General features: G+C 43.1%; 2 protein-coding genes across 3 annotated transcripts in view; one reads left to right on the top strand and one right to left on the bottom strand.

The window, feature by feature from the left end:
* Positions 1-1,160: 1,160 nt before the first annotated feature.
* On the top strand, positions 1,161-10,122 carry UCK1 (uridine-cytidine kinase 1). Of its 2 annotated transcripts, XM_051980226.1 has the most exons (8): positions 1,161-1,301; positions 1,635-1,794; positions 2,750-2,846; positions 3,092-3,234; positions 3,321-3,415; positions 6,223-6,271; positions 8,024-8,138; positions 8,660-10,122. In XM_051980226.1, the coding sequence occupies exons 1-8, from the start codon at positions 1,182-1,184 to the stop codon at positions 8,766-8,768; spliced, it is 888 nt and encodes a 295-aa protein (XP_051836186.1). In that variant the 5' UTR covers positions 1,161-1,181; the 3' UTR covers positions 8,769-10,122. The 2 variants fall into 2 exon arrangements, with proteins under 2 accessions (XP_051836186.1, XP_051836187.1); XM_051980227.1 differs by lacking the exon at positions 8,024-8,138 and having other exon boundaries at positions 1,165-1,301.
* Positions 10,123-10,713: 591 nt separating this feature from the next.
* Positions 10,714-11,584, bottom strand: part of POMT1 (protein O-mannosyltransferase 1) — a 45,192-nt gene continuing 44,321 nt past the window's right edge. Inside the window, exon 20 of the mRNA XM_051980221.1 lies at positions 10,714-11,128. Coding sequence (XP_051836181.1) covers positions 10,954-11,128 — 175 coding nt within the window. The 3' untranslated portion in view covers positions 10,714-10,953. The remainder of the gene's footprint in view (positions 11,129-11,584) is intronic.

Genomic DNA, 11,584 nt, shown 5'->3' with positions numbered 1-11,584 from the left:
TTTGGGGAAATTGCAAAGCCTGTTAACTGATCCCAAAACCCATGCTTTTGATAAAAACTCTTAAATAAAAACTTTTGCTGCATGGAAGCATATTACTACTATTATTACTGTTATCGTTAATTCAAATGTATCAGCCTCTTCCGTAACCTGCCATTTCCTTCTCCAGCCCATTTTAAAGATGAGGAAACTGAGGCAAACAAGTGTAAGTGACTTGCCCAGGGTCACGAAGCTAAGTGACTGAGGTGCCATTTGATCCGGACCTCTTGACTCCAGAGTCTATTCCCGACACAACACGACAAAAGTTCCGGGGGAACTTTTAGGAGGACTTCAAGGAGAGTCGCAAGAGATGAGAGGAGCTAAGGCGCTCTGAGAGGGCTCTCCAAAATCACAAAACCAAACTTTAGAGAATTTCCCGGGGGACTTGCCCTGAATCTCTCCGCCCGTAACGAGGCCCTGAACGCCATTCTTCGGCACTAGGGATCCACTCGGGAACTCTTACTCACTTATGGACACGCCTCTCCCCATGGAGTCGTGGGGCACTCACAAGGCCGAGACCGGCTGCTGTGGTTTTAATTTATCCGTCCCCGGAGGGGAACCGGGAAGGGAACGACCCCGGATGAACGGGGAAGAGGCGCGCCTCCGTTTATCTTCGGGTCGCGCCCCCGGGAGTGGTCCTACAGACCCCGGCTCCCCGACCTGAGCGTACCAGAATCTAAGTTTCTTAGCAACGGTGAGGGCAGAACGGAGATCTGGGAAAAGCAGCCCCGGGGAGGAGGGAGGGAGGGCCTCCTGAGGTCCGGGCTTTCTTAATGCAAATATTTAAGACAGGTGAGAGCGGAGGTTAAGGCTATTGCTCTCTTCCCAGAGGAACCTTCACAGTCTGGGAAGCTGTAAGTTTTCAACCGCCCAGCCTGCCAGTATCGGGAGAAGTAATCGACTAGGTAAAGGGACATTTAATCATCTGGAGCATGCGCCCTCCCCTCGGGCCTTAGCCGACTACAAGTCCCGAGTCGCTCCGCGGCGCCGTGGGGACCCCTTAGCAACTAGAACTTGCGCGTGGTGTCCGCTGGGAGTTGTAGTCTCAGGAGCTGCCTCTGACCTCTGTTCTGGGGGCGGTCGGGCCAGCTAGAGCTGGGGGTGGGGTGGGGGGGGGAAGCCGATGCTGGGAAGCGGAGCTGGCTATGGCCTCGGCTAGCGGCGGCGGTGGCGGCGGCGGCGGCGGAGCAGCCGCTGCGGAGCCCGAGCGCCCCCACCAGCGGCCCTTCCTGATCGGGGTGAGCGGCGGCACGGCCAGTGGAAAGGTAAGAACTCGGAGTGGCGGGAAGGCGGGGGGGGGCGTCTCACCTCGGAGAAGGAGGAGGAAGTCCCCGTTTGGAGGCGAGGAACCGGTCCCGCGCCCCACAGCGGAGCCCTTACGGGAGCCAGCCGCGGGGCTGGCGGCACGACCCGCGGGCAGGGCTGGGGCCCCGACCCGGGGCCAGTGGCCAGGCCCGCGGGGTCTGCCCGAGCCCTCCCCAAGGTCCCCCGCAGGAGCCCTCGGCCCCACCTGTAGCCAGCCCGGACTTGGGCCGTGCGGGGGCGCTGGGAGAGGCCGTGGCCATCCCATTCGGAGGGTCCTCTCGGCTTTCCCCCAGTCCACAGTGTGTGAGAAGATCATGGAACTGCTGGGCCAGCATGAAGTGGATCACCGCCAGCGCAAGCTGGTCATCCTGAGCCAGGACCGCTTCTATAAGGTGCTGACCGCGGAGCAGAAGGCCAAAGCGCTGAAGGGGCAGTACAACTTTGACCACCCAGGTAGATCAGGAAACCTGTGGGGGGCAGCCGGGAGGGGGGGAGGGGAGGAAACGGGAGAGAAGTCGCAGGGTGGCAGAAAATAACGGCAAAAGCACTTCCCGGCCCAAACAGACTTTAATTTGCGGAGCACTCCCTCACCACCAGCCAGTGAGGTAGGAAGTGTAAATATTCGCCCCATCTGTCACCCGGCTAGTAAGCGGCAGAGCCAGAACTCGAACCCAGGTCTTTGAGTCTAGCACCAATGATTGTTCCACCGTTCCAGTCTGTCTTCCCCTCCCCCCCTTCTCTGCTTTCCCGTTTCCCTGCCCCTCTCTCCTCTCCTTCTCCCTTTCCCACCCCCATTTTTTTGATTTGTCTGGGACAGTCCCAAGCAAAAGTGGGTCGAGGTCTCAGCGGAGCTGTCCATGCCGAGGAGGATGGGCTCCTGAGGCCGATCGGACAGGCCCGTTTCCTGAGGACCGAGGCTCCTTGAGCCAGCAGAGCCAGCAGTGCTCGGCCTGCCGCGCTCCCGGGAGTCATTTCCCGGTAGGCATTTCCCGGTAGGATGTTGCCAAAGGCCTCTCGTACAGAAACAGGCTCTTTAAAACTTTCCTCTCCTCCCCACTCGGGTAGCCCCTTTCCAGGCAGGGCCGGGAGCAGCAGAGCTCGGGGAGGCCCGACTCCAGCGTCGGTACCGGGCCCTCCCTCCACAGGCACTTTTCTCTAGAGCGGCCTCCCTAGTAGAAACGAAAGTTAGGATTATATACCAGAGCTAGCTGTCTAGGTGAAGGTGTTCCCTTTGTGGCCTGCAGAGCATAAGAGGTTGCGAACCTGCTGGATAGTAGTTCGGTGGCGTTCACTCTGTCCAGTGTGGGAAGTGCTCCGAGTCCCACTGGCAGCCAGCCTTAGGCCGTACCCAGGGCCACACAGTCTCTTGATGTACACCACCCCCTTGCCTTTTGTTCCATCTCTGCAGATGCTTTTGATAATGACTTGATGCACATGACCCTGAAACACATCGTAGAGGGCAAAACCGTTGAGGTCCCGACTTATGATTTTGTGACCCATTCCAGGTAAGCGGGTGGTTTCTGGGAGGGCAGAGGAAGGGCTGTACACTTCAAGCCCGTTAGATCTTCCTCAGGTGCTTACAGCAAGGACTTCCCTGCAGCAGGCCCTGCCCCCAGTCGGTTTCTGTGGACTCTTCGTGATCTGCCCCTTCCAAGGATTCAGTGCCCCCAGGACTGAAGCTGGTTGTGCAGACTGCCCCGGTGACCCTCTCTCTCCTGCAGTGTCCCATTTCCTCGCCTCTGCCTCGCAGGTTACTGGAGACAACTGTGGTTTACCCTGCGGATGTGGTTCTGTTTGAGGGCATTTTGGTATTCTATAGTCAAGAGATCCGAGACATGTTTCATCTTCGACTCTTTGTTGACACCGACTCAGATGTGAGACTCTCTCGTAGAGGTAAGGGGGAATGCAGGAGTTCTTGAATTCTGACCTTGGACAGTTACGCATGTGATGGTCTGAGGATTGAATTGTTACGATTTCAGTTCTCCGAGATATGAATCGTGGGAGAGACTTGGAGCAGATCCTAACACAGTACACCACCTTTGTCAAACCTGCCTTTGAGGAATTCTGCCTGCCGGTACCTTGGAATTTAAGAGTTTTTAAAATAACTTTTACATCATAGATTTAGTATTCCCCTTCAAAAGGTTGTGTATTATCTAGTTTCAGGGGGATGTTGAGTCTTAGATGAAATGCAATTTATGTGTAAGGAAAGATTAATATGTAATTTATATGTAGCAAAGGGTTTATGTACAATTTACACATATGTGGAGGAATTTATGTGGAGAGAAGAATTTCTATGTACTTTATATGGAGGGAAGAATGCAGTTGGCCTTATGTCAAGTCCCCTAAATCAAAGCTTCTTAAACTTTTCCATTCACAACCCCTTTTTGACCCAAGAAATTTTTTGCCTGACTCCAGGTATGTAGGCATATAAAATAGGTACACATATCAAATATTTACTGAAAATGAACCATAATTTCACAAGCCCAGCATTTAGTTACGAGGCCCAATATGCAACTGTGACTCACAGTTGAAGAAGCTGGAACCTAAATAATTCCTTTCTCCATGCTGATTCTGGTCAAACTTCTGAGGTGCCAAACTGCTTTGAATATTTTTAAGGGATTAACTTATCAACATTTTAAATTTAAAAATTAATATGACTGGTAAACACTGTTCACTAAATTAGAAACGCTGAGGTTATGAAGGTGATTTATGTTAGAAAACTTTTTTTCCTTCAGATGTGTGACTTCATCAGTGTAGGGAACTACCAGTGAAGAAACACCCCCTCCAAGGCATATGGTCATTAGATCTACAAATAAGCTTTAAAAAATTTCTTGAAGGCACTAAGAAGTTAAGTGTACTTGCCCAGGGTAGCCGAGCCTTAAAAATGTAATCCCACTAATGCCCTGTTGGTGGAGTAGCAAATGGATCCAGCTATTACAGAGAGCAATTTGAAACTATGCTCAAAGAGCTATAAAATTGTGCATGCCCTTGATTCAGCCACTACTGGGTCTCTATCCCAAAAGATCATAAAAGAGGGGAAAAAGACCCAGTTGTTCAAAAATGTTTGTAGCAGCTCTTTTTGTGGTGACAGAGACTTGGAAACTGAATGGATGCCCATCAATTGGAGAATGGCTAAATAAGTTATGGTATATAATTGTAATGGAATATTAGTGTTCTATAAGAAATGATGAACAGGCAGATTGCAGAAAAGCCTGGAAAGACTTACATAAACTGATGTGGAGTGAAGTGAGCAGAACCAGGAGAACGTTGTACACAACAACAGCAAGATTGTGTAATGATCAATGTAAAGAAATGTGTATAGCACAGCTGTGCTATAGACTTAGCTCTTCTTAGCAATTCAGTGATCCATGGCAATTCCAATAAACTTTGGATGGAGACTGAATGCAGATCAAAACATACTATTTTCACCTTTTTTAAAGTTTATTTTTTTCTTCCTTGATTTTTCCCTTTTATTCTGATTTTTCTTTCCCAGCATGACTCTCATGGAAATGCTAAAAAAAAAATTTGGAATTCAAAATCTTATTTTTCTTTTTTTTTAAATAGTATTCTATTTTTCCAAATACATGTAAAGATAGCTTTCAACATTTTTTCCTTCGCTTACCTTTCATTTTTCCCTTCTGTCTCTTACCTCCCCCCACCAAGACAGCAAGCAATTTGATATAAGATACATATATGCATTCCTTTCAAACATGTCCATACTAGTCTGAAAAATCATACTAAAAGGGAAAAAAGCACAAGAAAGAAAAAACAAAACAAAAAGTTGAATATATTATGCTTTGATCCGCATTCAGTTTTTAGTTATCTCTCTGGACGCGGGTGGCATTTTCCATTCCAAGTCTATTAGAATTGCCTTGAATCACCACATTGTTGAGAAAAGTCAAGTCTATCATAGTTGATCATCACATAATCTTCTTGTTACTATGTACAACATTCTCCTGGTTCTGCTCACTTCGCTCGGCATTAGTTCATAGAAGTCCTGACAGATTTTTCTGAAACCAGCCTGCTCATTATTTCTTACAGAACAATAATATTCCATTACATTCATATACCATAACTTATTCAGCCATTCCTCAACTAATGGATATCCACTCAATTGGAACTCAAAATTTTACAAAACAAAGTTAAAAACCATCTTTGCATGTAATTGGAAAAATAATATGCCATTAAAACAAAATTTTTTAAAAATTACATTAAAAAATGAAATGTATAGTCCCATCTAACCCTTTGCTTAGGTTCTGTTTCCAGAAATTAATTTGACATCAAATTTCTGATCACATAAATATACATATATTTAATAAGTCAGCCTATTTATATTAAGGATTCCACTGAATAGGACTGACGAGGTTGTATACAGGGGCAAAAAGCAGTGTGTTGCTCACAATGCCATTCATCCTGGAGCGAAGTTCACTTTTCTGTGTCCACACTCGAGTATTTATTCACAATTGCTTCCCAGCTCCTTGTAGGGTAAGAAATGATTGGTTAGATCAGAGTAGAAGAATGTCATAGATTGCTAGGAGGTCAGTTTGGAACCTGTCTTATTTGGTTCACTTTTGCCTGAAGCTGAGTCTGCAGTACAGAGAGATGGGTCATACACATTATTTTTCACAAGAAACATCATGGGTAATGAAAATGATGTAAAGTCATTGGAGAACAAAGTTGTTTCTTTTCGCTTTCTTATACCTATTCAACTTGACTGGTAAAGTGATGAGTCTCAATCCATAGGCCATTGAGACATACATCTCCAACTCCATCCACTGTGTACCCCACCCAACATATCCCGTTCAAAATAGGGTGGAATTCCACTGAAAATTGAAATCATCTTAGAAAAAATTTCATGAGAACTATTATTTTGTCTTCCAGACTAAGAAGTATGCTGATGTGATCATCCCTCGAGGGGTTGACAACATGGGTAAGAAAAATGTGTGACCTCATTTATTCCTCTAAATGCCTGCAATTTCTGCATTTGTATGCATTTTGGCTATAAATCATAAAGTTTGATATAAACCCCCCAGATTTAAGGGCCCAAGGGCCTGCAATACTTTTGTTGTGTTTTCTATTTTTATCCTGATACACGATAATATATGCCATCCTTTCAAATGTATTGAATAACATTTTAAAAATTACAAAACTGGAATTCTTAATACTTGAGTATTTTAACTAACTTCCTTAAAGATATTAATATGATGCCATAATAAAGTGCCAAATGTGTAGATTTTGAGAGTTCACTTATTGATTCCCATTGTTTTTATCTGCCAGAGTTTGCCACCAGGTCCACTGCCTTTGATTTACAAAGAACTATATTTCCAATGAGTTACATTGGTTATAAAATTGAAGCAGGCAGCAGAATTTTCTAAGACAACCATTAGGTGGGGACTAATCTCAATGAGCTAATAAGAAGACTCATTCCTCTTGGCTCTTGATAAGAGGTGATGGAATTAAAGGAATTAAAATGATTTTTGCTGCCCATTTTGACTCCCTAGCTCTCCCCTTTCTTTTTCATTACTCATTAACCTCTCTTTCTTTGAGGTTTATGCTAATCCTATCCACCAGTAACCCAACCCAGTCAAAATCCTGGTAATGTTGTCTACAGACTCCAGGTTGCACCTTTTCGTTCCTTAATGAGTTTCACATGTGGCTCACAATCCCCTTCCCCATTGCCACTCCAGCCCTCATACTAGGACTTCAGTATATGCACTGATTCTCTTTCACATACCCTAATTGCTCACTTCCCTTGAGCTACTCTTCCACCCCACTTTAGTCACATACTGGATATGGTTAGACTTTTATGTTTCTATCAGCCACAATGTTCTACTTCCATGTTCAAGAACTTCTAAATCCCCTCATCTGACCCTAATTTCTTGGCTTTCCACCTCTGCTCTCCCTTACAGATTCTTCTTTTGATTTTTACCATGATCTTCAATCCCTTGACCCCTTGTACTAGCCATTTACTCTTTTTCATCCAGAACCACCAATACAGTTCTATACTATCCTCCTCTATTGAATCCCTAAGCCCTCTCAGTGATATACTGACTACAGTGTATCACTGATTTTGCTCAGTCAACCCTCAGCCTTGGACAGTTCCCACAACTTGCTGCCTTCGCTCCAATACATGGACCCCTAAACAAAGATGGAGAAAATCGTGCGACCCGTTGTGTTTAAAACAATGTTTATGCTACACGGCCTCTCCTGGGCCCTCACTGCTGATAAGCAATCCTTGTTTTAGCAATTCATCATCCCATTGTCCGCAGAAGCTCTAACAGACCTATTCATCTCTTCTCAAACTTCCCCCACCACAGCTGAGAACCCTGCCTCCTATTTTACAGAAAGAATTTGAGACCATTCACAGGGACCTTCCTCTACTTTCTCCCTTATCTTCTATTACTCAAATCTTCACTCATGTGAAGTCACATGGTCAAGTGGTCTTCCCCCCAAACCTCACCCTCTGCTTGTTCAGGTGATCCATTTCATTCCCCCTCTCCTCTCACTCTCTTAACTCCTTACAATCTGGCTTCCTATCTTATTCCACTGAAACCTTTTTTTGCAAGTTACCAATGACTTCATTGGCCAGATCCGACAATTATTTCTCAATCCTTATTTCCCTCAACCTCTCTGCAGCCTTGATCATTCTGTCCCTGACACTCTCTTCTCTCTAAATTTTCAGGACATCCTTCTCTCTCCTGGTCTTCCCTACATGATTACCTGCTGGTGGGTCTACCTGCATCATCATTACTCCAATCCATCCTCCATTCAGCCAAAGTTATTTTCCTAAAATGCAGGTCAGACTAAATCACCACTACCACTCTTCTACCAGAGCAATAAACTCCAATGGCTCCCTAGTGCCCCTAGAAGCAAAAATAAAACGCAGGTTGCCATTCAAAGCTCTTCCTAGTCTTCCTACACCTTACTCCCAGCTATGTTCTCTTCAGTTCAGTGGCAATATCTCTCAGCTCCGTGCATTTTTCTCTGGCTACCCCTCATGTCTAGAATGTTTTCCCTCTCATTTCTACCTACTGAACTCTGCTCCCTAGCTTTATTCAAGTACCATATCAAATCCCATTTTTTATAGGAAGCCTTTCCCAGCCCCTCTTACTTCTAGGGCCTTCTCTATTAATCATTTTCTATTTATCCTGCATAAACATTGTTTGCATGTCCTCCCTTATTACACTGTAAATTCCTTGAAGGCAGAACTGGTTTTTGGTTTTTTGATCTCTTAGTACATAGTAGGCACTCAATAATTATTATTGCTGTCTCTAGACAGTCAGGATCACATTTGTCCCCTTACCCTTACCTTTTGCAGTTGCCATCAACCTGATTGTACAGCATATTCAGGACATTTTGAATGGGGACATCTGCAAATGGCAGCGGGGAGTTCCAAATGGGCGGAGCTACAAGAGGACATTTCCTGAGCCTGGAGATCCTGCTGTTGTTCTAACTTCTGGTAAACGATCCCACCTGGAGTCTAGCAGCAGACCCCACTGAGGAGCTAGAGGCTGTTAGCCTATAGGGCCGATCTTCCTTGATGACATCTGTATAATGACTGGGTCTAGTTACTTTTTTTTTTTTTTAAACAAAACCCTCAGTATTTAGAATTACTCTTTTAGTACCTGTTACAAAATGATTATAAGATGAAATTATTTAACCATTTAGGATAGAAAAGTTAATTTTATTCAATCTTAAATGTGAGAAATACTAAAAGGACCTTCTTGATATTTTTATTTTCCATGTATTCAGAAGGCTACTAAAATCACTTTGGGCCACCTAAAAAATGCCCTTCACCTGCATGAGTGAACCTATTATGCTTGCTCCCAGAAGTAATGCTAGTAATACATTTAAGAAATAGACTGGAGGTCTGGGTCTTGGCTCTGGCTGGTATGACCTGAACACGAACCACATAGAAACGTCATCTTTTTTCCTCCTAAGTTAATAAGCAGAGGTGGGGAATGTTGATAAGCACTTAAAAAAAAGAAAGACACAAAAAAACTTCTATTAAGTATAAAGGAGAGCATCTCCTATTTTGAATGTGTTTACAGGGGACCTAAAAGGCTTATAAATATGCTTGACAGGTCACTGCAGAGTCAAGATTTGCCACTATAGAAGTCAATCAGATAATTCTAGAGTCTGTGTGGTTTTCACTTGAATGTAGACAACACCCAAGCAAATAGCTCCACTCAAGGCTGTTGATTCTTTCCGTCTATATCCGGAAATTGCCAAGTCAAAAGCTTACCTGTCCTGGGACACATGCTACCTACCGCCAAACAATTTGCTATATTATTCATCACCTTGTCAGGTGCATGCTTTCCTTAGAGCTAAGTTGCCCAGTGGAATTTAGAAGTTCAAAAAGAATGTTGTTGCACAAATCAGCCCTCTAGTTTCTATACCACTTATCCTATATGACCTAGCACTGAATTGCATATATGAGAATGTTTTGGTCTATATGGTTCTCTTTAAACTTCCCTCCTAACTAGTGTTCAATTCCCTTTATATAATACATATATACATATGTGTGTACATTATATAGAATGTATATGTATATATATGTATGCACATATAAATAAATAAAATCTGTTTTATATTCAATCTCCTCATGTATAGCCACTTGTGGTTTTCTTCTGTTAAGCATAAATCATTATAGTTAATATGAGATACATAAGGCAGGGAAACTGTGTTTCAGTTCTTTTGGTTTTCCAAATTGTAATTACTTAAAATCTTTGTCTTGCTTAATGTACCATTTTGGGACTAATAAACAAATACCAAATAGTGTTCATTTGTCTCTTTTAAATTATTTTTATATTTGTAAACATAGATCAGATTTCAGAAAGAGGCATTACAGAGATGAAACTAACACTTTCAATTAGGGATCGTATTCACTTAATATAATGCCACCCCAGAACAAAATCTCATAATAAGGATTTTTAGAAAATACCAAAGCCATAATAAGATACTAGTTTGCATTTTTTTCATCTTTTAGTCAGAAAACTTAAATGAAGCCTCTTAAGAGTCTTTTTACCAAAGTAACTTACCTTCCCATCACACAGACTGGGAAAATGGAATCATTCAGGAATGGCTTCTGATTTAGGAAGTATTCGTGGCAGCATGAGTCTAGCCAAAGGAGGAACTGAGAATAACAACTATTACAATTACCAGTAACTTCCTAATTAAAAAGCCAAATTGTAGGTTTGATTGTGGACTCTCTAGTTCTTTTGGCCTATATGATTTCTTTTTGTCTCGGTCAAGGTTGGAGGGCATGACTACGTTAATCAGTTAAATGAAAAGCAGTTTTGTTTCAGTTAAGGATAACACGAGTCAGTAAAAATAGTCTGCTCTCTAATTTTCAGGAAAAAACATCCTTGCTCAAAATGTAAGTTAACTTTTAATTGGTCTTCTTAATGGTGAAATGAAATGATAAAAATTAAGATGTGAAGTTTTCAGCTACTTCTTTCTGCAATTAAAGGTGAGGAACTCATCAGTCATTCCTTCAATTTCAGAGTAGCTTTGCTCGTTAATAAATGCAAGAAAGAAACAAACAAGATCTCTTCTACTTTATATCCAGCCCCCTATCTCAGATTTCCATTAGTTTATTCTTTTTTTCCATTAGTGTTTTCTAATCAGGATATCCCAGCTAGACTTCCAACGCAGAGCCTTGAGTTCGTTTGTTGAGAGAGATTGATCTCCATAGGTTAGTGGGCTAAACGTGTGATATACCAGATACACAGAGGAAAACCATACTATAATTAAAGAGTTGAATATGTTCTTCTGGAGCTGGGATCTGTGGGATTAGAAGATAAATATACATGAGAAACATATATCTTAATAAATATTTACAGTTACTTTACAGCTCCCAAAACATTTCTGCATAGGGCATCTCATTGTATGTATGTTCTCAGGAATTCTTTACAATGTGGATGTGGAAAAATGAGGAAACCAGTTCAGAGATAAGATGTAATCTTTCTAGGACATCACAACTGGTGGCTGGGCAGGACACAAACCCAAACCCAAGTATGATTAACATTCTTTCTACTGTCTCTTGCTGCCCCTCCAAAGAGTATTGCTTTACTCTATCATGCTACTCAAGAATAATGATTGCTTTTTGTTGTTCGAATCTGCGTCTCGCCAGATTTTTTTTTTTTACTGGAAGTGCACTGGCCAATCAGTCTTGATCTCACTGAAAGTTTTGGCCTGTTCTGTTTCTGACCCAACTGGGCTGGTTGCCCTTCCTTAGGCC

Source organism: Antechinus flavipes, chromosome 2 (assembly GCF_016432865.1).
Source record: "Antechinus flavipes isolate AdamAnt ecotype Samford, QLD, Australia chromosome 2, AdamAnt_v2, whole genome shotgun sequence".
Lineage (NCBI taxonomy): Eukaryota > Metazoa > Chordata > Mammalia > Dasyuromorphia > Dasyuridae > Antechinus > Antechinus flavipes.
Note: the sequence above shows the minus strand (reverse complement) of the source record. Positions and strands in the feature narration are given on the sequence as shown.

Coding starts and splice junctions, on each gene's coding strand:
- UCK1 (XM_051980226.1), top strand. CDS start 1,182: ATGGCCTCGGCTAGCGGCGGCGGTGGCGGCGGCGGCGGCGGAGCAGCC. Junction 1,302..1,634: donor GCGGCACGGCCAGTGGAAAG/GTAAGAACTCGG, acceptor GCTTTCCCCCAG/TCCACAGTGTGTGAGAAGAT. Junction 2,847..3,091: donor GATTTTGTGACCCATTCCAG/GTAAGCGGGTGG, acceptor TCTGCCTCGCAG/GTTACTGGAGACAACTGTGG.